A 21,989-nucleotide genomic window follows, 5' to 3' on the forward strand; every position below is an offset into this window, starting at 1 on the left:
TGGCCTGGGTTTGGCTCGGGTTCGAATCCTGGGAGTTTGGAGAATGTTTCTACTCTCCCCTTGTGTTTCAGTGGTTCCCACACCTAACCCTGTGAGTAACAGGCTGAAGATGTGCCCCACAGTGGGATGATCATGAGCTGGTAGCCTGGGTTTGGCACGGGTTCGATTCCCAAGAGCCAGGAGACTGTATTTACTCGCCTCTTGTGTTTCACTATTCTAAGTAAGGAGTAGAAAAAGAAAGAAACAATATCCTCACTCCTCGAATTCGAACCTGTGCCGAATCCAGGCCGCCAGATCACAAACCCAGCAACGCAAACCGCTACGCTACAAAAGGCTGACAGCCATTTTGCATAGTCGTTTGGCGGTACTTGAACCCCCACTGTTACATGGGGAACTGAGGAGACTATTTCTACTTCCCCTTTGTATTTCACTATGGACAAGGTACCTACTTTTGTATCCTGCAATCTCATCTCTGATCCTTGATGGGACAGGAGGAAGACTGGGCAACCCCAAAACACCTGGAATTCATAATTATTGCTCACATGTTATAAAGAGGATCACCAATCTCAGAACACATGTGCAAGGTCAAAGTTGAAAGCCCTAACTTGTAAATAGTTCTTGTCTCTACCAATTGCTTTATTATACATGCCCATAAATATACACATGATCAGTCCCAGTGCAATCCATGATTATCTGATCATTGTAAGAGGGATGCTGTTGTCATCATCATCGTTCGGCTGCAGCGCAGGCGACTGCAAGCCTTCTAAAGTTCCGCCTATCAGCAGCGAGCTGGCGAAGCTGCCTGGGGGTGATCTGGCCATAAAAAGGTAATAAATATGCTTTGCAATGATATAACGCTATAACACAATGAAACAGGATATCAAAAGGAACAACAGAGATATGGTGAACTGAAATCGAGATTCCAAACCGTTGTGCTGTGATCAAAGACGAATCTCCCTACTCCCTACCACCCTTTGTTCAACAACAAACTGGCCAGAAATGTATTCACCTGATAAGTATGCGAGTAGCGCCAGCATCAACATTGCAACAGGCATGGTTCCCAACAAAACGTTGACCTCTTACCCTGTGTACTACAGGAAATCTAAAACAACAGTCACACCAGGTACATGTGACTGGGTCAGCTGAGAAGCAGAGTTCACTTCGCGCCAGTCAGCTGACAGCCAAACTAGCCAATCACAGAGCTCCGCACGATAGCTCCATTCACATCCTGAACATGTCTGGCTAGCGTCCATTCTAGGGGTTTTGAGTATCACGTATCAGGTGGTTACTAAAAGTTCAAAGGGATATGTTACTAAAAATACCTAAAAATTTCTATGACACATATCATCCTTAAATTTTCCTAGCAAGCCTTTGGGCGATATAAGTTGAAAATCTTCAAATGTCGTTAATAGCAGATATTGTGAACCCTCCTAGTGAGACTTCAAGTACTCCAGAACCTGGGCAATGTCCAAGCAATGTTTAGTAGCAGGCAACCAAATATGGACATAAACCAGACCAAGTGCAACCTATATGACACAACTATTTTCAGCATCATTTCTATCCAAAGAGGAATGTTACTGATAAAAAAATAGATTTCAGATGTCGAATCTTAAGTGATTTCAATATTTATTGATGTTATGTTGAGAATTATCTGTAATATCTCGGTACAGTGAAAACAAATTTACCCCTGATGGAATGGTACATCCCGGCTGGGATTTTCCACCACGTGAGGAGGCGGGCCCATAAAACTCTTTGACTAGTCGACTGGAAAAGTACTTTATTCCCACACGACTCGGAAATCGTTAGCAAGGTATCCTTTTGAAAGGTAAGTCTTAAACCTACAAAACTCGTTCCGAATAGTTTTACAGAGGTGCATTTAAATCTAACGGTACACCGGCTTGTAGTTTTACCTCTCGGTGTTCTTGTTGGCCAGTGGTTGCAACACCGTCGGCTCAAGTTACAAGTCCGACCGGGCCAGGGCAGGGGGGATGTTTCACTCTTTCTAGTGTTTCACAACTGGTAAAGGCTTGGCCACAGAGCGACTGTTGTATTTGAAGAGCATACAACTGCTCTACAATAGTTGTCAACAGTCGCTCTGTACGTGTATGTGGCTTTTGACGGCTCAACTCGTGTAAGCCAGGCTACAACACGTTTTACTTTTAGTGTTTTTGAACGCAATTCACAACATGTGCTTGTCATGCCGTGACCAACACTTTCACCGCAACTTGAGTAAAGAAGAGTAACGTTAGAGATCTTCGGTTAGGTAGGAGTCTCGCTCCAGTTAAAAACCGCTCCTCTTGAACTCAGTCCGATCAAGTGCGGGCCGCACTGGGATCGCTGACCCGTTTATAGCTTAAACTTGACCGCCGGCGAAGTCGGAACTGTCCACTGGCATGACCAGGTGCTTCGCCTAAAACCCGCAAACACCGACTCACCAAAGAAATTTACGAGTACAAATGCCTCTTGATCCCCCACAAATATTTAGACTTTCACTGTGGAATTTTCTAACAATGGCCTGGTTCATACACTGCCAAACCGTTCATGTCAAACGGCTGACAGCCTTTTGGTGGAATCGGTTGCGTGCTGGGTTTGTGAGCTGGCGGCCCGGGATCGTCGCGGGTTCGAATCCCTGGAGTCAGGATATTTGTATAACGTTACATTGTTTCTGTCTGTTTCTAGTCCCTTCTTGTTTTAATTTACTGCTGTGTCACATTGTACAATCCCTCCTCACTCCCCCCCCCCCCCCCCCATAACCCAGTATGCGAACACGCCCACCATGGCCCCACACGACCCCAATGATAATCCCAGCAGGGGTTTTAGAGGAGTTACAGGGGTTTTTTTTTTTTATTGGCATAGTTCAGTTCTTGAAACTGTTACGACTTTCACCCAAAAGATGGCTATATCACCGCAAGGAATGTCAGACAAAGGCTCCATTTCATCCTAATAGTAATATAATTTTAAACTTTAAGTAGGCCATTTCCCCCAATCTGTACCCCTGCTATGCCACAAATCTCTGCCCCAGTTTTACTTAATTGGAATGCCCCACAGGGCCATATGTCTCCCTCTGGGTACAATGTGACCACACTGACTGATTACCATCTTTCAGAGAACAGATGCATGGAGAGTCTGACTTGAATCTAGGTCACGAGTGACCCATGCCAGTGATGATGATCCCTTTTCTTATCATGGCTCACAAAGAAGGATCAAGAAAAAGATAAACTGCAACACGTTGAAAGAAAATAGCCAGAGGGGATATGGGACAGATGAGACATCGTAAAATTGTTTCTAACTGACCTGTCCTTCACACCCAAATTCTTAAGGTCAATCAAATTCTTGACTCCATAGTCATAAAAAGAGCGCAAAGGGCCAAAGCCTACAGTTTTTGTTTAGTTTTAACATGAATTTTAACCACAAGTGTCTGTCTGTCTGCTCTTAATCTTATCTCCTTGATAATCACCCTGCTATGTTGTACAGCATGACTTGCATATCAAGTTGGACTTGCTGGTGGAGGCAACACTGTTGTTGGCTCTCTGCCAGTGAAATACATCCCAAACAAGTTGCTGCAACTGTAAGATTGAAGGTCAGGTTAGGCATGACATGTTTCAAAGTAGCCAGTGGTTGTGCAATGCTGCTTTATTATGGCTTACATTTTCTTAATAATACCTCAATGAAAAGGTATTACCTCCATGAAAAATGGAGGTATAGTTTTTCCTGTGTCTGTGTGTGTGTGTCTGTCTGTAACCTGATATTTGTGGTCAGCATAACATTAGAACCTCTGGATGGATTGGAATGATATTTGGTATGTGGGTAGGGCTTGGAAAGATGGAGGTCAAGGTGGATTTTGGGCCCCCTTGTGTGTGACCCTGGTACTGTTGTAGAACTTTGATTTTTTGTATCTTTTGAGCTGGACATGCTATGGTCTTCATTTTTGGTGGCAGATAGCTTGTGTCATGTAAAGATGAAGTTATGTATGTTTGGGCCCCCTAGCAGCTTGCATTTGCATAATCAGAATATTTCATGGAGGTAGGAGGTCTCCCAACTCTTGTTGGCCAAGCACAGATATGTAGTGTATGGTACAGAATATTTGTTATAATCTGTTGTTCTTTAACCATAACAATGGAGGTGACTAGTACAGGTGATACTACTTTTGAAAGCCACCATAAGAACAGAGAACAGAGAAATTATGATAAAGAGTGAATGGAAACTATAGTTTTGTTGAAATAACTTTTGTTGTGTTTGTTTCATTTCAGTTATCATACAGTAGTGATGGGTCATCCATGGGGAGGCAGAGATGCAGTCATGGCTCATCTTCGGCAGTGTGCGGTGAATCAGGTCAACGACCCAGGGTTGCACATCATGGGGTTGCACAACAAGAAGCTGGACAACCAAGAGTCCACTCAGGTATGTTCAACAGTTTTTAGTAGTCCGTCTCATACCAAAAGTCTCTGATTATTTAGTTTACTATCTAAACTTATAACTAGACAGTATGTCATGTCAGCTTTGTTTAGAAGCCCATGTTGAAAACTGTTGTAAAATCTGTCATAGGCACATAAATTTTCTTCAATTTTGTATTATGAAGTTTATATTTTTGGACAGACAAGGTAAGATTTTTTTTCATCCTAATTAAGAAAATTTCTATCCCATGTGGAGACGCTGGTGTCTGAGGATGAACTGAACTGAACTATCCCAGGACAGATCCTGGAGACAGCACTGCAGTGATTATGACATCTCCTGTATGCTTGTTGTTTCATATCTTCCATTACTGTAAATGCAGAAATGTTCGCGGTGGATTAATATTCGCGGTTTTCGCGGCGACCACGTCACCGCGAACTTAAATCCACCGCGAACATTTTTCTATAATGGTATTAGACTGCAGTCAATGTTGTTACCGCGAACTTAAATCCACCGCGAAAAGTCATTTTTCCCGCTACTGCGAAATTAGATCCCCGCAAACTTAAATGCATTTACAGTATATATATATATATATATATATATATATATATGGTGATTTGTGTTACACACATATGAATATACACTGTTACATTAGAATCATTGTTAAGTCAGTCACAGGAAATGTGTGTCTTGCTTTAGGTTTGATTCCAAAAATGGTATATGTTTTTAATCTACATGTTTACTGGAGATTGAAACAAGCCAAACAATACGTCCAGTTCTCCAAGTATCCTATTACACCAGTTCCAATTTACAAGCTGGACACTGCAATATTCATGTAACTCCAGATTCACAATGAACTCCTCAACTGATTATTTTCTTGGGGATGAATGGGGAAGTCACCCATTACTTCTTACTGCAACCTTCTAACTGAAATCTGTATACCTTTTTGTTACTGTAGGAGGACACCTGTTCCGACCCCAAATCCCAGACCAACAGGGATTCCTCCAGACAGCCCGGCTCCATCATCTCAAGGCAGACAGTAGGCAATAACCACACTGCACAGCTGACTACAGAGATGCTGATGGAAATCTTCCTGTATCTGGATTATGAAGACTTGTTGACATGCCAACATGTGTGCAAAAGATGGCAGGTAAATAGAGTGTGTGTACTTTTCTATTTTTCTCTCATGTATCTCTCTGTGGCACCGAATGGCAGCTCGCTTCAGAGTCCAGACACTTGCGACAGTTGTTAATTGAGGTCAACTGAGTGGCGCCAAATGGCAGCTTGCTCCAGACACTTGCGACAGTTGTATTGAGGTCAACTGAGTAAAGCAGAATGGCAGCTAGCTCCAGACACTTGCGACAGTCATATTGAGGTCACCTGAGTACTGTCAAATGGCTGCCGAATGGCAGCACTCCAGACCCTTGCGATTTAGCCCCGCCTAATTGTAAGCTCCTCGCAATTCAGCCCCTGGCTGCAAAGAGAGAGTAGTCGGCCAACACAATGACAATAACAATAACAATATCATGTACGACCCACGGCATGGTGACAGCAATCATTTATGTCAAAGACTTGCAAATCTCCAGTTAACGGATGTATCGACACCCTTTTGTTCCAGGCGGTCCTGTGTGAAGGGTTCTTCTGGAAGTGCCTGACTTTCTTCAGCTTCAGTTTCCGAGAGGAAGACGAGGGATCGACCTCGGGGTCACTGACGGAGTGGAGAACCGCCTGGAACGACGAGCCAAACTTCTTCTTTGGCATTCAGGCTGCTGTGCCCAAGGGAGCAGTATTCACCAAGCTTCCACAGAGATGGAGAAATGGTGAGTGTGTTCAGCTATCTGTTTTAGACAATTTGGCACACTTCCATGTCTGCAGATGCCTTCTCCTTAATCGCTAATTATATTGCAGCTTTGGTCAAACTTATATTAGTGTCATTCACCGCCACTTCATCAGGACCAACTGGGCATTGATGTACAGTCAAGTCTGTACAAGGGCTCTCCTCTGTATAAGGACCACCTAGCCATTGTGACCACTTTTTGGTGATTTTTCCTTGTTAACACATTAGAACTAAGAATTCTCTCTTACGTATCTCAGTGGCGCCAAATGGCAGTTCGCTCCAGACACTTGCGACAGTTCAAGACATAGAACAGATTTTATCAGTCCCTTCAGTGGTCGTCTTGGGTAGATTTGACTTTGCCCTCATAACAAAGACATACAAAATGTAGTCACCATCAGTTATGAATTCTATTACCATAAGTCCTACTTGTGTTAGACTTGAGCATTCTTGTTTATGACTTGTGTCAAATTCATGTGTTCCTACTGTATTCAGGCATCCTGTGCCCATCATCAGAGGACATCAAAGATGAAATTCAGGACTACCAGCACTTCTACCGAGCTGTCCACGCCCTCTCCAACATCCACTCCTCCATACAGAGACTCAACCTCTTCTACTGTGAGTTTAAAGAATGAATAACTGATTTATCATAGTCGCCATGATAATAAGGCTGGATTGTATGTAGTTGCGTGGACTCATTCCACAGCTAACCGACATCTATCGCATCACAGTCATCCCTCAGTAAGACATCTGGAGCCGCTTTTATTCAGCCTGTCGGCCAGATTATGAGGCTGGATTGTGGTATGACTTGCAGTATTAAAATCGGTCACTGAGACTTATATGAGGGATCTTAAGTCATTGAAATATCAGTCATGACTACTAAATACAAAAGAATAATCTAAAGACCTTATACATTTTCCATAAGCTAGGTACCAGCCTCTATAGTTACCACTCTTCCCCCTGCAACCACGAATGGGAGGGCCAGTGGTAACTATGGAGGCTGGTAACCAGGCTACACTTTCAATTTATCCAAAGAGCAAAAACAAAATTTTCCCATCTGTGAAGGTAAACATGATAATCAGTGTTTGGGTTTTTTTCCAGCTGGTTCGACAGAGTTTGGGTGGAAGAACAGAGGTAGAAGTGCCATAGACACCTGCCTGTTCCCATGGCATCATGACGGACTTCCTACAGCAGAGGAGTTACTGGAAACTTTCCACATCAACCCTCTTCTCAGGGTGGGTAGATAGACTTTTCCGGAAACCCCAAACTCAACAATGTTAAGGCATAGCTAGACTTTTCCGGAAACCCCAAACTCAACAATGTTGATGTTCAGACTATGAGCTCTCTTCACTTTTTATTCTTGTAAACAAATAGAACTGTTAGATGATAATATGTATTACTAATATTTTGACAGCATAATTTATCAGGAACCCATTTTTGTATGACTGTATTTTTCATTATAGAAAAGTTTCATTTGTGTTGACTGAGTTTCAGACTATGAACTCTCTTGAATCTTGTACGTTTTAGAACGATTAGATGGATGATCAGTACATTGCCATATTTTTAGAATAGCATTATGCAATCTAACTCACCAGGACCCTTTTGTTTGATGACAAAGGGATTTTCCACAGCTAATATTACATCTGTAATAGTCCACACCACAGCAGTAGTAAATGAGTTCAAGAAACAAATGATAGTGTAGTATTTGTCTTATAAGTGTACACACATATAAGTGATACTGAAAAGTTTGTGTTCTTTTACTTCAGGATTCTGTGAAGTATGAGAAGAAGAAGGGAGACTTTGGAGGATATAACCAGCTGTCTCACATCTTCAGCTCGCGCTCCTACAGTGGGGAAGTCATGATGTTCTACGACTCTGTACAGAGGCTTCTCTGCCCAAGGAATGAGTACATTCAGGTAAGATTTCAACAAGCATCTAACTTTGCAGTAAAATGTTGCCCTGAAATATAGCAATTTTTGCTCCAGACTATAAGGGTATGTACTGTACCTTCCGACTGATCAAGACAAAGTCACTGTGGTTACCTTTCTACCAAAGCACTGCGCAGCACTATTAACAGCATATGCTGTGTTGTGAGAATGTATTTTATACAAAATGTCTTTCCCTCTGCGGATTGAGTTGTCAGCCATTTTGTACTCTATATTATCGGCATTTTCGTTAGACCATTAAAAAACTTGGGAAATTTGCACAATCCCTATCAACACTGGAAATGTGACAAAACATACAAATATATTGAAAATAAGTGAGGAATATCAATTTGAATGGATATTTTTAATTCAGAATACTTTGAGTTTGACGCTAAAATTATACAAAACGTACCTTTAACATGGGATTAGCCAGGCCTATATTGTATGTGTGGTTTCATGGACAGTGACAAGCCTTGTAGGCCTTAACATCTGGTTCTATGTCATCCTCCAGGTGTGTGTGAATGTGAGAGACCCCACCCACATGCAGTGTCCATCCCCAGTGTTCATCCTGGCCTTCCTGTCACCAGGGTGGGTGGGCGGAGTCATGACTGGACTCTGGTAGTCTGTCTCCTGTCATCGCTTACTAACTAGCCATCAACAGTTTAGGTTTCATAGTGAAATCCTGACCAAACCTGTACTGTAATTACTTGCCTTGGTTATTTCCATTAATTGCAATTGTTTTCTAAGAAAACTTTGATAGAAAGGCAGGATAGCTGCAGTTAAAAGGCCAATATGTATGATACCCAAAGTTGTGCAAGGAATAGTCTAGAATGGGTAGAAATACAGTCAAATCTGCTCATGGGAATGAAAATAAATTATTTAGACAGATGGTCTAAGGCACCACCAAAAAGGAGTCACATTGGACAAGTGGTCCCCATGTAGAGGTGGTCAGTTGTACAGGTTTGACTTTCTAGTATGTTTTTCCGATCATGTCTTCTGTGGATTTTATGTTGTACATTGATCCACAATGTATATACTTTGTGCAAACAGATGATACATAATATTATGTAAAATGCATAAATCTCATATATACACAGTTAGTGGTATAACCACACAATTCCTAGACTTTTTTTTGCCAAATGTGAAATTTTGACAGGTTGAACAATGAGTATGTGCAACTATCAAAAGAAAGTAGTCAAAGTGAAAATTGTGAATTTTTATACAGCTGTGCTTGATAATCTTTTGTGAAGTCTGGATTATGCTGCAATAATACAAGCTTAGGGAAAGCTGTCAGCTAGTACAGATTTACGTGAAAATCATGATCTTGGTGTTCCTGAATATTGTTGGACAACATTGTGGTTGTTTCCCTACAAACATACCAGTCTATAGTAAGAACACTAATGATTGGTAATAATTGACTATTGAGTGTAATATATTTTGTTTGATCTTGATACTGTAACAAATATGAGAGTATAGAGATTCAAGACTTTGTTATATGAATTTGTTTATTTGAAACTTAAATGTAACATGAGGTGTATTTGAAACTTAATGTATACTTAATGTAACATGAGGTGTTTGACCAGTATTTGGTATTCATTTATATAGCCACAAAGTACCATACTCAATGATTGTATAACAATCTCATGAAACCATTATGACTTGACTACTAAGTAAAATGTGCTATTAAAATACCTATTGTACATCAAAATAAAGATGATATTGTTATGAATTGATTATTGTCTCTCTTCTTGTGTACAATGGTCCTTTGACTACCTGTTTGCACAAACAACTAGTACTACACAAAGCTAACAGGAAGGTTTGTGTAACTTGTCCTGTATGAGAGAAATACCCATCAAGTTATGTTCCAAGACTGGTAGAACGTTAGTGCCACATGTTCCTGAAGTTGTCTAATTTCTTTTTATAGGCAAAAGACAAAATTATAAGCAAAAGTCACTCACAACTGGCAGCTAATGCCAAAATGTGCCAAACATTTGCAAAATGGCAAACATCCTGATATCACTACATTACAAATCTGTAACTTAAATCATTGTAAACTTACATTGGTATTAATTTGGTGCCAACACTGATTTTCAATAAAGATACTTTCTATCATAGCTGAGAATGTGACACTCTGGGCTCAGCCATTTTTTTCCTCACATGAGATCACATGCCGTACGTCACAAAGTTGCCCCAATTTCCGAGCCAAATTTGGTGTAGTCTATTGAGATACCTGTTCTTAATACCTATCATACCCTGGTACCATTACAATTAACCCCTAACAACATATAATAAACATTGGTACTGGCAAAACCATACTCCACTTGTTTATTTCAGTTAACATATACTAGTAGTACATCCCTGTTGGGCATAACAGTAACTACAGGAAATTCTGTTACATGTTGTATTATCTGACATGAAGAGTTCTAACTAAGTTGATGCAGGCTTCCTTTCTACTGCATGGAGTTTTGGTTGGCCATCCCTCTTCTGAACTGATCCGAGTTATTCGCGTTCACCTCTTTCCTTTGCACCACCATCTGAAAGAACAGGAATATAAATGTAGAACGAAAGAAATATTGATTTTCAAACAGTTTGAAGTTAGGTCTAGGAAAAAAAATGTTTCCGATTACCCAACCGACCCTAATAAAAACCAACCGGCCTTAGCCCTTTTTTAGGTCCATCAGTGGCAATGGATATAAAATTCTCTATTTGACAACTGAGTGTTGAGATTTAGATTGCAAAACAAACTTGTTTCATGTTCTCTTAATATGTTTATTTGTTTGACTCAGGCCCATGGCCCATAAGAAAACAGTCACAGTACATAGGTTAAAAGACTACACTTACAACTAATTAACTATTATTTACATAGTGTCGCCAGAATGTGCTTAAGCGAAAGCCGTCCGAGTGGACAAGCAATCGGATGATGTCATTGTCAGACGATAGCAAGCGTATAACAAATGCATGGGTGACCTTGCGACGCCTTGCGTCAAACAATTCTTAAGAGATTAGTGCTTTGAACAGCTGGTTTTAAGAATGCATAGTAGCTTGTGCAATCTGGGCGCAATGTATATTTTTAGAATCACAATATGACATTGAAAATATCCATGTTTAAGGACAAAACTATGTATTTGACAGCCTATTCTGAGAGAGGCAGTACAACACAAACAAAAGCAAAAGGCACTGTAAGAACCTGCTAGGCTTATTGAAGGAAGAGGGGACTAGGACCATTGCAGTCAGAAAGAAAGAAAACTACGGGAAGCTCGCGATGAACTGGATTAAGTGGAGAGAGTTGAAGAAAGACTGATTGCAGCCGCAGTGTCCAGACCACTGCAGCAGCTGAACACAGTGGACTACTGGTACAACTACCATTCACAAACAAGAATACCTTGCTTCCCTCCAGAAGGTGTGTATCCCTCCCCAAGGCATTGTTCATGCCTTCTTCTGTCCGGTACTGTACAATAGCATAATTCTTGTGGAAGCCAGTGTCTTTATTCTGGAAACAATAGTGATAAGCTCTTACTGTTAGATTATCACAGTTGAAGCTTTCTGTCTTGCAATAGTAATCTAAAAAAGATGTCATAATACTACACTATTCTAGCTTGAGGATTCAGTATTCTAAACAAAAAATGAAGGGTAGGAGGGACGCCACAGATCTGGAGCAATTTGACTTTTTACTGGAATACAGCGGAATACATATAGAAGGGCGAAATTTACCATAACATAGTTCATTAGTTGTATCGATCGCATTGCAAGTTGCTATATTTTGGTATAATGTATATTATGACAGGCCTGGGAACAACAAATCAGTAGAAAATGCCGGACAATGGCGGCAGGATATATACCAGGTCCTCCCAGTATTTTCTAGTTATTTTTGTTTTGTTCCCAGGGTCATATGTACATCATTTCATGTTTATCCCAAAATATTTTCCTGTGATGTTTAGTTACCAAAGCCAGTACGTCCTGTTGTATTTCAACAAATAGGCAAATAGAGGCAATAGATGCAAGTAGAGGTGTCAATTATGTGCATAACAAGCATTTGCAGTTCTGGTCTTGACTGCACTCACTTCATATACTTGAACAGGGGTGCCTAAGCATTTGCACGATCCCTATGAAATTCGTACGAATATTATGTGATACACACGAATCACTATGCGAAAACGCACGAATATTATGAAATTCGCACGAATCACTATGCGAAATCGTACGAATTTTATGAAATTCGCACGAATCACTATGTGACACACACGAGCCTTATGTGATTTGCACGATCCTTATGCGAAATTGCGCAACCACTGGCGGGGTCACGTGACAAACGGAGCGGGATTTTCAAGATGGCGGCTTCGCCGCTTCGGCGACTGAAAATACGATGTAACACGCCGAAATGAAGCTAAACAGTAGCTCACAGGCTATCAAATACATCTTTGCGACGGTAAATGTCCATTCCATGCCTTGAAATATAAATATCTCGGGTAGAAACGCTCAAAATCATGCCTCCTCCCGGCCGCCGTTTTTGCATAAGGATCGTGCAAATCACATAAGGCTCGTGTGTGTCACATAGTGATTCGTGCGAATTTCATAAAATTCGTACGATTTCGCATAGTGATTCGTGCGAATTTCATAATATTCGTGCGTTTTCGCATAGTGATTCGTGTGTATCACATAATATTCGTACGAATTTCATAGGGTTCGTGCAAATGCTTAGGCACCCCTGTTGAAGTTCATAGGCCCTGTGAGAATTTGGTCACATGCCACCGACTGCTCCCCACTGTCAACGGACAGGAACGGACTACCATGTCTGCACTCTCGGACTTGCCTTGGCTTATCTCTAAATGGTAAGCTTTTGTGCGGTTTTCACCAATATCTTCATGAGAAATTTACCAACACTTTGACACAAATCACTAGTTCTTACCATTTTGAGAACTTTATCTATGTCGTCGTAAGATTAAATTCTCACAGGAGTCTGCCATAGGACCATGCTCTTTACATTTACGGGCTTATTGAAAATTACACTGACTCACCCATGGTAATCTAACTTTCTTCACGGACCCAAATTGTGTAAAGTATTCCTTCAGTTCCTCTGTAACAAAAAATCAAATGTTTTTACTGCATATTCACGCATGAGTAATGCAAAGACACATGGCTGTAATTTGTGTAAACCACAGATATATTTTGAGGCGTGGAAATATATCAAGAGTTATTATCATATTCATGCTGTAATGAAATTCTCATTTAGCAGCTTATGACACCAAAAAAAAAAAACACCAAAGGACTTTTGAAACCCCGTCAAAGAAAATTTTCTACTTAAAGATGGGGAGGGGGGCATGGCAACACGTGAATCTATATACCGTAATTTCATTGAAGATCACAGGTAAATCATACCATCTACATTCACAAAACTCATACAGAAGAATCAGCATTAGTTGCTCTAACAGACAGAAAGGAAACCAGGCGCCCATACTTTGTCCGACGGTCCATGCGACTCTTCCAACAAAGAGCTGAAGATTTCTCGCGGTAGCGGAAGCCATGTTTCTTCAACCTTCAAAGGTCAATGCTTTCAGATCATACCACTATGCTATGGGTATATGAAATATTAGATGAAATCCAATATTGATCAATGTATATTTTTGGCAACAATAATGTACTTTACATTTAAATCTATAAGGATAATAGTAGAAAAAATGATATTTTATCCACCGTTATAATAGATGAAGATTTTTACAAATATATTTCCACCCACATTCTCCCCGTATTTGATTTGGTTTGGTCCATCATATGAGAAAATGGCGGCGCCGTATGGATCCGTGCAGAGAGATGATTCCTTGGAATCTGAGGACGTTTTCAAAAAGGAATTCAAGAGATACAAGGCAAAGGACCCAGCACCGAAACTTGATGAAGTGATTGACTTCGCAACACCACAAGACAGAAAGGTATAAGCTCATAGAAAACCCTATAATTTGAAAGAACTTTGGGCTAAAGACCCACAGCAGACGACGCTGCTCTGATATCGAAGATCTGGGAACTCCGTGCAAAATGTTTCGTTTATCGTTTGTCATCTTTTATAATTACAGTTTATCAATTAGGCAAATGAGGTTTTGCTGAACGTTGCACGTGTCCATTGGTCACTTCTTGTCACTCTGTCTATGTTGAAAGTTACTAGTATAGATGAATGAAAATTTATAACTGCAAGAACACAAACAGACCAAGATCAATACCTAGTATACCTCATCGTTAACTAGTAGCATCTTCAATAACCTGGTCCATCTTGTTTGGGTTATGACAAATTCTACCACCTCTGGCCTGTACTTCCTGCCATTCTTATAAGTCTGACATATGCGATTATGCGGTCATCTTCCCACTCAGTAGCTGTAAAAAATAAATACAGACACACACCAACCCAAAGAAACCAACACACCAAAAATATAGACTCTGTGACACTTACATGGAGTCAATTGCATGTGATCCATTTCAACACGTAACACAGTTATATAATGTACTTTTGTACATAATATAAATTGCGGTGGTAGGAAACGTGCTCAGAACGCATATCTTTAAGTTTAAACCTTATTCTTACCATATAGCAGTCACAATTTTTTTTTATACAAAGTGTCTTGACATCAGATAGTCATTGTTCATTGTGAGTTACTGCTTTTGTACAATAATGACATATGGTCACTCTTAAAAATTCTCTACTCCTTACTGTCATTTCAGTATAAAACACACCTGTTTGATAGCAAAGTACTACTAAAGTTTTCAGTCTAAGGCATGGTTTGGTATTTATTTCATTATAAAGTTCGGCCCCTTGCAGAGGTCTTTGATGTGACATGTTAACATTATTTTTCAGGTAATTCCTGTAGAAATCAATCCAAAGAACATCACAGACCAGGAATCATTGGCCAGGCTTGGTCTGCTACATCCAAGCCAGTGGAGAGTGTTTGGGTTGGAGGGGTTTCTAGGTAAGCAATAGCCTGGGTACCTTCTGTATAGTAGTTTGCTCCTATGTTCACTTCTGCTACCCATCTGGAGACTTGTGTATTCAAACCATCTGGTGGTGAATTAAGGAATGGGTTCTAGAGCGCTCGTTCGATGACGACAGGCAAGTGGACGGAGGGCATTTTGGATGTTGGAACACCTATTCAAACGAGCTTTTCAACCCATTCCTTAATTCGCTTATGTGCAGGGACCAATCAGCGCCCTAGTCCAAAATTAGGACGATTCCAGATTTTAACATGGTCAGGGATCCCAGACAGAACAGTAGAGAAATTAAGCGACTACATATAGTGTAATAATAAATGCCGAAGTGAACTTTCCGGATGGTACCCAGGCTAGGTAAGGAATACATGCCACAAAATGACCTACTATCTGTAGTAACTGATCTATTGGCTGGTGCTCAACGTTCATTTTGTTATTGTTATTTAGATACAAATAAATAAATAAACAAGCAGATTATCGTTGGACTGAGCAGAGCACTTTGGACTAATGCTTGAAGCTTACAGCTTAAAGCTTTTAAGCTTTAAAATTCTAAGCTTTTAAATTTAAAAGCTTAAAAGCTTAAATTAAAATTAAAATTAAAATTAAAATTAAAATTAAATTTAAATTTAAATTTAAATTTAAATTTAAATTTAAATTTAAATTTAAATTTAAATTTAAATTTAAATTTAAATTTAATTTGAATTTGAATTTAAATTTAAATTTAAATTTAAATTTAAAAAGTTAAACTGACATATCTGATATTTTGTGAAAAATTTCTCTGGTATTCAACAGATCATATTGACCCCCGCGGTTGTCTTAGAACCTCATTTAAAATCGAAAAATCTTGATACTTGTTCTAAAAATCTTGAGATTTTGTGGTAATTCTTGAGATGTTTCGAGGTAATCTTGAGATTTTTCATGCGAATCTTGAGATCATTTTATCAAGTCTCAAGATTCTTGAAAAAGATCTCAAGATTATTTACTAGAATGTCAGACTGTGCAGAGGGTACAGAAAAGTTCCAAAACCATTACTCATTCTCATAGAGGCAAAAGGCTCCTGGGCGGTATCTTAAACAGAATGTAGCAGGGGTCAGGAAGGTTACATGTGCACAATGACACACCTACATGTATGTCAGACCAAGCCTCTTCACACATTCCTGATATAATTAGAAAGATAAACATCACAAAATAAAGTCTACTTAAATCGTCCTGTCTGTGAGCCTTGACTTGATCATAAAATAAAACCTACGTTAATCGCCCTGTCTGTGAGCTTTGACTTAATCACAAAACCATGCCAATGGAACAAACTTTGCGAGTTTTCTGCAGGGTTGACACCAGCAAAAGAGCCTGAGGGGTCACAATGGCCATAAATTACAAGTTTACACCCAGACTTACAGGTCACTGAATTAATGTAGCTTATAATTGGCTTTGGCAGTGTAAACCCAATGCACAAATGCGCCAGTTCCCTCCCCCTTTCACATTTATACAAAGTTTTCTTCTCCAGAGCCTTCACCAGGCCTCCCAAGGGGGGAATTGGATTGTAGAATTTGGCAAAAAGGGGGAATATTTGGCCAGGATTCTTTCCACGTCCACGGGAAGGGGTAACATTCCCCCTCCTGGCCAATCAAACCCTTTGGTGGCCAAACTACCCTAACAATTGCAAATTAGTCTCCTTATAGCCAGCATACTTAGTCTGGTAGTCCAGTTTACCTTGCTTGATTGTCTGTAGTAAATTATAACTCGTTTGTTAGCTGCTTGAGACAGAACTGGTCTGCAGGAGTAACTGTTATGTTAACATGCAGATATCTGTGCTGTAGACAGAGTATAGACAGGTCATGTAACCCAACTTGTGCACTAAACGATACCTGACCGTGTTTATTGGCCAACAGGTGAAATTGCCCACGCACGTCACATATACACAATAATCTGTGTACCTTAAGGTACCTTGACACTCCATTGCAGTCCTCGAACAGGGCTGATTTTGAGGGGGGGGTTGTTGGTTCGCAATTTTCAATGTTGGCTAGGTTCTCTTGTGCCGGGAAAGAGATTTTGCCAAGGAAGGGAGTTTTGCCGTGAAAGGGAGTTTTGCCCCATCCCGTTCATGGCAAAACTAAAAGCCCTTGAATGTCCTGGATATAAATAACAACAGCAATTGCTTGTATAATTTTCACCTGAGTCAAGTAAGGAAACAGGAACCAAGGAGGTTTACCTCTACATAACCTCCTTGCAGGAACCTAGTGTGAAGTGCCTTTCTCAAGGGCACAACTTCGAGCTCTACTAGTATATAAAGTCAGCACTAACCACAGAATCACGTTGTTTCAGGATTTCTCTTCATCTTGAACCCCTGGAGGAGAGGCTGTCAGAGGTACTGGGTGACGCGCTGTCTCAGAGACTACCCCTGTAAACCCAATGTGACAAACTTAGACAAACTGCAGCATGGGGTAGACAACGTGTGGAAAGAAGGATACTCAGAATACAGGTAGGTAAAATAAAAGTTATCAAGTCACTCAAGCAGGACTGCATATGAAGCTCAGAGGAGCCAAACAAAATGGCAGTACCCAGAATGTCACCTTCTCAGTTTTGGTGCACAATAATTTCACTGGAAATCACAGTCACTGAATTAAAGGCCAATGTACAATGATTAAAAATCAATCCAAAAGAGATTTGCAATGGGAAAATGATGTTCTCCATTTTTCCACTTTGGATGTATTGAACAGTTTTCTAAATGCAAATGTTTTTAGACTTTTAAAACATTTGCAATTTCAGGGGACACCAGCTTTGGGAAAAAACACTTTTGTATATAAAAAAAACTTACAGTACAAACCTGATGCAAATTTACTGTTCACAGATCCCCGGACCAAATTAGATATTATGAATGTTTGACTGATCAGACATGTGATCAATACTGATACTTCATTTCATTTCTTCACATAAAATACATGTGCTAGCAGTTTTTATAATGTGCATATTGCTTTTTTAAGGAAATACAGACTGCACGAAGGGAAGAAAACCCAACCCAAGACATTACTGCACAAGTTGAGATGGACAACCCTGGGCTATCACTATGATTGGGACAAAAAGGTACTGATGATAACTTTTGGCAATTTTCTAAGATTATGAGCAAAATGTTGGAATGTATGAATAGTAAAGCTACAGATGGCTGTCACCATGGCTACCAATAAAGTAGCCAATGGTAGCAGACACCCTGTAGTTTTGATGTCATATTAGCAAGTGGCAGGACAGAGTTGGAGGGGCTGGTGACACCACGTACATGTATATATGGATGTGTTTTAGTAGGAATTAAGATAGCAATAGTTTGTTAGGGTAGACCATATGAAGGTAAAATATTATATCTCCCAGTCATGTCCGCCATGTGAAAAAGGCATAAGGGACTACCCAACAGCTACCTTAGCTGGCTGAAGGTTAAACACATGGACAGGTGTTTGGTAAAATACCTCTGCATTCCTTAAAGACACATAAATGGTGCTTAAAGGCTGAGGAAACTCACCTCTTCCTTCTCATCACTAGTCTTTGGCACCAGAGTGAGGTCCAGGATATACTTGATGTTGTTATTTGCTAGCAGTTTGCTTGTTTCATTTTTGTTTCATGTTTGTGTTTCCATCAGGAGTATCAACAAGAGAGGTATACAGAGTTTCCTCCAGACCTGTCCCAGCTATCCACACATGTTGCACAGACTCTGGGCTTCCCTCGCTACAGGGCACAGTCTGCTATAGTCAACTACTATGGGCTAGATTCTCAGTTAGGAGGACATGTTGACCATCAGGAGTTGGACTACTCGAAGCCTATCATCTCTTTCAGGTGAACTGGCACTTCCTACTAAAAGCCTGTTACACATAGCTGACTAGCCTGTGTTTACACAAGCTCTCGCCGGCTGGGCTTAATGACCCCCTCCCCCCGAGGGAGGCGGCAATCGTAGGGCCGGCCGCTATATACCGGTAGGGGTGCGATTTTAGTCAGGCTAATAGCTGACCATAGCCTCCTGACCTTCTCCAGACCATGGTTGGGAGTTAAGCCCGTTACACACAGCCGACCATGGCCTCCCAACCCTTTTCAGACCATAGCTTTGAGTTAAGCCCGTTACACATAGCTGACCATGGCTTCCCGACCTTCTCCAGACCATGATTGGGAGTTAAGGTCATCACACAGACAAGTCAAACATGGCCTCCTGACCTTCTTCAAACTGTGATTGGGAGTTAAAGCCTGAGTGAAAAAACAAACCATGGCCTCCTAACCTTCTCCAGACCATGGTTGGGAGATATCCAGAACAGGGTCGCACATCTAGTCATGAGCAAAGTCATCAGTGGTTGGGAGTTGGTTGTGTACTAGACTTTAAAGATTGTCTGTGTCAACTATAAAGTTTGAAAAGTCAAATTCAGGAAAGCCATATCCTAAATGTGTGATGAGATTAAGCTTAGTTCCTTCTGAAAGCTGTCTTTATCAGCTACTTAGGCCTACAGTATTTCATATTTTTGATGACCCGTGCTCTGATTCTTTCTTCTTTACATTACTCTCTCATCAGCTTTGGACAGACAGCAGTCTTCTTACTTGGCGGCAAGACAAAGTCAGTCAAGCCCATGGCCATGTTCCTCCGGAACGGTGACATCATGGTCATGTCAGGTGACACCAGACTAGCCTATCACGGGGTCCCTAAGATTCTCAAACCACCAATAGCAGAGCTGCTACCAGAAGGTCTGTGTGAGGGAGACAGGGAAGGAGAACTTCACGAGTCAATGTTGCCTAGTACTGTGGAGAAGTCTTGGGAGGAGACTGCCCTGTTCATGGAGGAATGCAGGATTAATATAACAGTCAGACAGGTTGTTGCGGAGGGAAAAGGGTTTGGAAAAAGGAGCTGCGACGATGAATTACAAACTCAGACAAAAAGAACTAAGGAAGCTCAGGGATTCTGATGTTCAGTCTTTGATCTGTGATACCATTATTGGAAATAGACAGTTTGTTGATAAAACTACATGGCTGCTAAATCATGCTTCTGTATTATGAGGGAAAGAAAAAAGTCACTGAAAGAAACCTGAAGTTCTGCTGCAGTCCCAAGGACACCTGCCAGAGGGCTCAAAGTCTACTTTGACCTTCATGCTCATAACACCTATAAATAATATATTCAGTCTATCTAGAGTTATGTTATTGCTGTGACACACAAACCAAAAAACTCTTTTTTTTTTCATAGAGGTATAAAGGTTGATATGGTACTAAATGGGGGGTTGCACCCCTGCAAACGTATCCTTCAACTTCAGGCCCTGTATGTTTGCTGTATGGCATTGTACTACAGAAAATTCTTTAGAAATTTAACTTATTCTAATGTGTGTGTACATGTATGTACCTTATGCCACTTTTTATGAGCTGTGCGACTTTTGTTAATCTATAGTATATGCAATGACTGCTCATAAACTCAGATAATTCAATCAAAAGCAAGTAAGGAAATTCTCTATATTTTAATGGGACATAATGACCAGTAATATTAGTGAAAGAAAGATAAGAATAAGGATAAGTACATTACACAATGTTCATTGATTGTTTAACTACATACAAATCTGTTCAGTCTAATTTTAATCTCTAAGGCCACATCAAGTCCTTTAATCCTGAAATTTTTACTGGGAAATATCCAACATTGTCAAAGCTTTTATTTTTGTAATAGTCATCTACAATAGTTAATAGTCAACGTACATGTATATGGGCAAATTGAAATAAATTGGCCTTGCGAATACATTAAATGATTTGTGAGTACAAATAATGCTACGTAAACAAATCTTTATCAACAAACATGTCTACAAAGTACTGAAAACTTTTGTTTACTGGTCTAGACTAGAAAATACACATCTAAACAAGTCCTGGTTTTGTAAGAACTTGGAAAATTACTGTAGTGGGTGGTTCATGATCACATCAGAGAGGTTACATGCTGTTCCTGGTATGCCAGGGAAATACTGACAGGAAAATCGCCATATTTAGTACATTCTGGGGAAAGGAACACAAATACTACAACTTAGTACAAGGACCACAGTCAGTCATAGGGTACATGTTTCCTAAATAGTAGTGCTCCACAGTAGTGGTACGGGTATTCTTGTACAAGTGTTAGTCCCACAAGTTTCTAGAGATCTCACACATTTACATTAAGTGTATTATGCAGCCTCCCTTCATTGGGGCCTAATGGTAAAATGTGCCCAAAAGCAGTTACTCAAGTATCTGGATATGATTTCGGTTGCAATTCCAGTTGCTTGAGTAACTTCTTTTTTTTTTCGTATCTTATCACCTGGATGTCTAACCTTCATTGACATATAATGGTAAAATGAGTAATGATAATCCTCTAGTTTAATGCCCCCCCTCCAAACCTCCTTGCTATGTACATGTTCACATCAGGAACCACAACATAGGAAGCAATCTTACTGTACTAATAATATCATGAAAATGTCAAACACTACAAAAATGTGTTCACATGTTCACAGCACTTCTACTCCTTTCTTCGCTCCTTCCTGCCCCTGTCGTAATCGTAGTCCCGCGACCGACCGGCCTCGTCGGCTGGGCGTTTTTGAGCCTTCTTAGCCTCCGTCAAGAACTTGTCCAGACCGAAGGGATCCTCTTCTTCCACGCGCTCGAACTGTACGGGCCCCTCGCGCCGCCGGCCGCGGTCTGTTCCACTGAACTCTTTGTCTGGCACAAACCTATGACAAACACAACAATAAATCATTAACACGTGCTACAAGAGTTGATGCTCAACAAGTCTACGTTCCAAATTGAGGTTGTCAACTTTGCCGGGTAGACCACTTGTCACTTAACATGTACACTCTACTTTCAGGGAGGGGGTGTCAGCCAGTACTTACTAGAAGCTAGGGGTCCAAAAA

At 40.5% G+C, this 21,989-nt stretch overlaps 5 protein-coding genes across 5 annotated transcripts in view; 2 read left to right on the forward strand and 3 right to left on the reverse strand.

The window, feature by feature from the left end:
• LOC118408407 (carboxypeptidase Q-like) overlaps positions 1-1,187 on the reverse strand; it is a 9,053-nt gene extending 7,866 nt beyond the window's left edge. Inside the window, exons 1-2 of the mRNA XM_035809213.1 lie at positions 1,010-1,187; positions 450-518 (exon numbers count right to left, since the gene is read on the reverse strand). Of these exons, the coding sequence (XP_035665106.1) occupies positions 450-518; positions 1,010-1,055 (115 nt within the window). The 5' untranslated portion in view covers positions 1,056-1,187. The remainder of the gene's footprint in view (positions 1-449; positions 519-1,009) is intronic.
• A 452-nt stretch (positions 1,188-1,639) lies between these two features.
• On the forward strand, positions 1,640-9,884 carry LOC118408408. Its single transcript, XM_035809214.1, has 8 exons — positions 1,640-1,825; positions 4,251-4,401; positions 5,351-5,542; positions 6,011-6,212; positions 6,722-6,844; positions 7,328-7,461; positions 7,993-8,142; positions 8,663-9,884. Exons 2-8 carry the CDS (start codon positions 4,267-4,269, stop codon positions 8,771-8,773), a joined length of 1,047 nt encoding a protein of 348 aa, XP_035665107.1. The 5' UTR covers positions 1,640-1,825; positions 4,251-4,266; the 3' UTR covers positions 8,774-9,884.
• A 275-nt stretch (positions 9,885-10,159) lies between these two features.
• Positions 10,160-13,729, reverse strand: LOC118408409 (SRA stem-loop-interacting RNA-binding protein, mitochondrial-like). Its single transcript, XM_035809216.1, has 4 exons — positions 13,607-13,729; positions 13,167-13,225; positions 11,534-11,641; positions 10,160-10,685 (listed from the first exon to the last, which is right to left on the reverse strand). Exons 1-4 carry the CDS (start codon positions 13,671-13,673, stop codon positions 10,602-10,604), a joined length of 318 nt encoding a protein of 105 aa, XP_035665109.1. The 5' UTR covers positions 13,674-13,729; the 3' UTR covers positions 10,160-10,601.
• A 154-nt stretch (positions 13,730-13,883) lies between these two features.
• LOC118408411 (nucleic acid dioxygenase ALKBH1-like) lies at positions 13,884-20,864 on the forward strand. The gene is made up of 6 exons (XM_035809218.1): positions 13,884-14,075; positions 14,990-15,101; positions 17,440-17,596; positions 18,099-18,198; positions 18,743-18,936; positions 19,658-20,864. Exons 1-6 carry the CDS (start codon positions 13,929-13,931, stop codon positions 20,043-20,045), a joined length of 1,098 nt encoding a protein of 365 aa, XP_035665111.1. The 5' UTR covers positions 13,884-13,928; the 3' UTR covers positions 20,046-20,864.
• The window catches only part of LOC118408410 (SNW domain-containing protein 1-like), a 9,677-nt gene continuing 8,279 nt past the window's right edge, over positions 20,592-21,989 (reverse strand). Inside the window, exon 12 of the mRNA XM_035809217.1 lies at positions 20,592-21,809. Coding sequence (XP_035665110.1) covers positions 21,599-21,809 — 211 coding nt within the window. The 3' untranslated portion in view covers positions 20,592-21,598. The remainder of the gene's footprint in view (positions 21,810-21,989) is intronic.

The sequence above is a fragment of the Branchiostoma floridae genome, unplaced genomic scaffold (genome assembly GCF_000003815.2).
Source record: "Branchiostoma floridae strain S238N-H82 unplaced genomic scaffold, Bfl_VNyyK Sc7u5tJ_1583, whole genome shotgun sequence".
In the NCBI taxonomy this organism is placed as follows: Eukaryota; Metazoa; Chordata; class Leptocardii; order Amphioxiformes; family Branchiostomatidae; genus Branchiostoma; species Branchiostoma floridae.

Bases quoted from the DNA above. Each gene is read 5' to 3' on its own strand.
- LOC118408408 (XM_035809214.1), top strand. From the start codon at position 4,267: ATGGGTCATCCATGGGGAGGCAGAGATGCAGTCATGGCTCATCTTCGG. The intron at 4,402-5,350 runs GTATGTTCAACA...TTGTTACTGTAG, and splicing joins ACAACCAAGAGTCCACTCAG to GAGGACACCTGTTCCGACCC. The intron at 6,213-6,721 runs GTGAGTGTGTTC...TACTGTATTCAG, and splicing joins TCCACAGAGATGGAGAAATG to GCATCCTGTGCCCATCATCA.
- LOC118408409 (XM_035809216.1), bottom strand. From the start codon at position 13,673: ATGGCTTCCGCTACCGCGAGAAATCTTCAGCTCTTTGTTGGAAGAGTC. The intron at 13,226-13,606 runs GTATGGGCGCCT...TTTTTGTTACAG, and splicing joins CGCATGGACCGTCGGACAAA to AGGAACTGAAGGAATACTTT. The intron at 10,686-11,533 runs GTATTCTTGTTT...CTGTTCTTTCAG, and splicing joins ACCTTCTGGAGGGAAGCAAG to ATGGTGGTGCAAAGGAAAGA.
- LOC118408411 (XM_035809218.1), top strand. From the start codon at position 13,929: ATGGCGGCGCCGTATGGATCCGTGCAGAGAGATGATTCCTTGGAATCT. The intron at 14,076-14,989 runs GTATAAGCTCAT...ATTATTTTTCAG, and splicing joins CAACACCACAAGACAGAAAG to GTAATTCCTGTAGAAATCAA. The intron at 18,937-19,657 runs GTGAACTGGCAC...CTCTCTCATCAG, and splicing joins AAGCCTATCATCTCTTTCAG to CTTTGGACAGACAGCAGTCT.